Source organism: Semicossyphus pulcher, unplaced genomic scaffold (assembly GCF_022749685.1).
Source record: "Semicossyphus pulcher isolate SPU_LCO1_2020_fin unplaced genomic scaffold, fSemPul1.0.p SCAF_14, whole genome shotgun sequence".
NCBI lineage: Eukaryota > Metazoa > Chordata > Actinopteri > Labriformes > Labridae > Semicossyphus > Semicossyphus pulcher.
The window spans coordinates 12,413,011-12,415,457 of NW_027211648.1; the positions used below are offsets into that span (position 1 = coordinate 12,413,011).

The 2,447-nt window shown below is 43.0% G+C and overlaps 1 protein-coding gene across 1 annotated transcript; it reads left to right on the top strand.

The window, feature by feature from the left end:
• Nucleotides 1-286: 286 nt before the first annotated feature.
• LOC138591569 (platelet-activating factor receptor-like) lies at nucleotides 287-1,971 on the top strand. Its single transcript, XM_069662209.1, has 2 exons — nucleotides 287-338; nucleotides 577-1,971. The coding sequence occupies exon 2, from the start codon at nucleotides 579-581 to the stop codon at nucleotides 1,716-1,718; it is 1,140 nt and encodes a 379-aa protein (XP_069518310.1). The 5' UTR covers nucleotides 287-338; nucleotides 577-578; the 3' UTR covers nucleotides 1,719-1,971.
• The last annotated feature ends 476 nt before the right edge of the window (nucleotides 1,972-2,447 follow it).

The window sequence follows — 2,447 nt, forward strand, 5'->3', positions numbered from 1 at the left end:
TTAAATACGGGTCTGATAGCCTGTAAATTATTATAAGATGTTGGTTAAACATGCAAAAAAAAACTGGGAGAAAAACAACTGTAAAACTCAAGGCTACTTGATTGCTTCAGGTTATTTTCATTTTGACAGACGAAGGCGTGTGTGGGAAGATTTGTAGGTGGATATGCGTGTTGCATCGTGCCGGGCTTTTCCCGAGAAGACCGACTGCATTTTCACCTTTGAACCACACCCACTGAAAAACACTCAACCACACCCACTCAGACACATAAACTTTACAGTGCCTTTGGCATAGGCAGCTTTCACACGCTGAGAGATATTAGAGGAAAGGAAGCAGTGCGGTAAGTCGACAGCTTGTAATTTGTTCTTTTTCTTTGAAAAAAAAGTACGACATACCGAGACAGGCAGATCACATGATGTCGGTTTTAACTATGAAGCTGATAACATTGGAATGAGGCACTCAAACCAGCTCACCATGAGCCTGCTATGTGAATGCAGCACTTTCAAAACTTACCTAAATGAAAGCTATTGAAAAACAGCTCTCAGACTTACACTGTTGTGTTGTTTGGTCTCCCACAGACATGGTAGAAATGAAAGAAATGCTGGCCTCGACTGCACAACAGGTTCCCGTCACAAGTGCCTTTGGTCTTGGTTCTCCAGCAGGTAATGGCTCAACCTTCCTGGACTCAGAGTTTCGTTACGTCCTCTTCTCAGTTGTCTATGGCATCCTCTTCATCCTGGGCCTCTTCGCTAACATCTATGTGCTGTTTGTCCTGCACCGCCTACGTGACGTCAGGGCCGTGGGCGAAATCCGCATCTACATGACAAACTTGACCATCGCTGATCTCCTTTTTGTGTGCGCCCTTCCCCCCTGGATTGGATACTACAGCAGCCATGGGAACTGGGTCTACGCGGACTTCACGTGCCGGGTGACTGGCTCGTTGTTCTTCATTAACACCTACTGCTCCATCCTCTTTCTTGGAGCCATCAGCGTCAACAGATACTGGGCAGTGACACGGCCTCTGGATGCGGCCTCTTCAGACCACAGACGCCGTGGGATCATTGTGTGCGTTTTCATCTGGCTGTTGAGCCTGTTGATGGCTGTACCGTCCCTGGCCTCTCCAGGGACCAACACTGACACGAACGTCATTCGATGTTTTGAGGGGTATCATAATCAAACTGATTCTGACAAGAAAGTGGTGGCTGCTACTCATTTTGCAATAATTGGAATGTTTTTTGTAGTCTTTTTTCTTGTTGTGGTGTGTAATTCTCTTATCGCCCGAGCGTTACTTTCTCAAAGTCCTTCTCAGCCAGAGTACATGTCAGAAATGACATCCAGACGGTCCAGGACCCTGTGTTTTCCATCTAAAAGGCCTAGCAGGGTGAAACTGAGGACCCTGCAGATGTTGCTGGCCGTGGTTGGAGTGTTTGTTCTGTGTTTCCTGCCCCACCATGTCGTCCAAGGCCCGTGGGTACTGGCGGTGTTGCAGATCGGACAGGGCTGGGGCCACGTGGAGTGGGACCAGAGCACTCGTCAGACGCTCAACGACGCACATCAGATCACCTTGCTACTTATGAACCTCAACTGCGTTTTGGATCCTGTAGTTTATTATTTCGCCACAAAGAAGTTTAGGGGGTTCATAATGGCCCACATTAAGAAGTTAAAACAGGTAGATGGGTGCCGAAAGACCTCGCAGATCTCCGTGGACAGCAGTCATTAGAGTCATAAACTCAAAAGCTAGCACTGAGGACCAGAAATTATTTATTTTTTTTGGAACATTTTTATTCAGCTTTACATATTTAAAGATACATAACTCAGTTGCTGAGACATAGTCAAAATGTTTCAAGAATTATTTACAGTTCGGCAAACGTACATATGAAAATAAATAAATAAATAAATAAAATGCATAAATAAGATTCATGGCAACGTCTTCAACCACATAAAGAGGAGATCATTGAAAGTTATTGAAACTGAAAATTCCAGCAGGTATCCTATATATGTATATATATATATATATATATATATATATATATATATATATATATATATATACGTATATATGTTCCTAAACAGACAAGCAATTAATAGACTTTCACATTCAAAATTAACAAAAAGAAATGCACATAATATTTTCCTTTAAGTGAATTGAGATTATGAAAACCAGTCTCTTATCCTATCGATAGAGTAAGGTAAGTGCTGACAGGGGCCCATAGAACCTCGAACAAGTCCACTTTCAGGTGGAGTTTCGCTGTTATCTTTTCCATCAAGTAAACTCTTTTTAGCCTTTCTCTCCATTGCAGAAGGGTGGGAGGTAGAGGTTTAAGCCAGGACATGATAATCATCTTCCTCGCTACCAGAAGAAGGATGTGTAGCAACTGGGCCTTTCCTTTATCAGTTAAACCATCTGGTATTAAACCTAGGATAAAATGTGATGCTGTTAGAGGTAGAT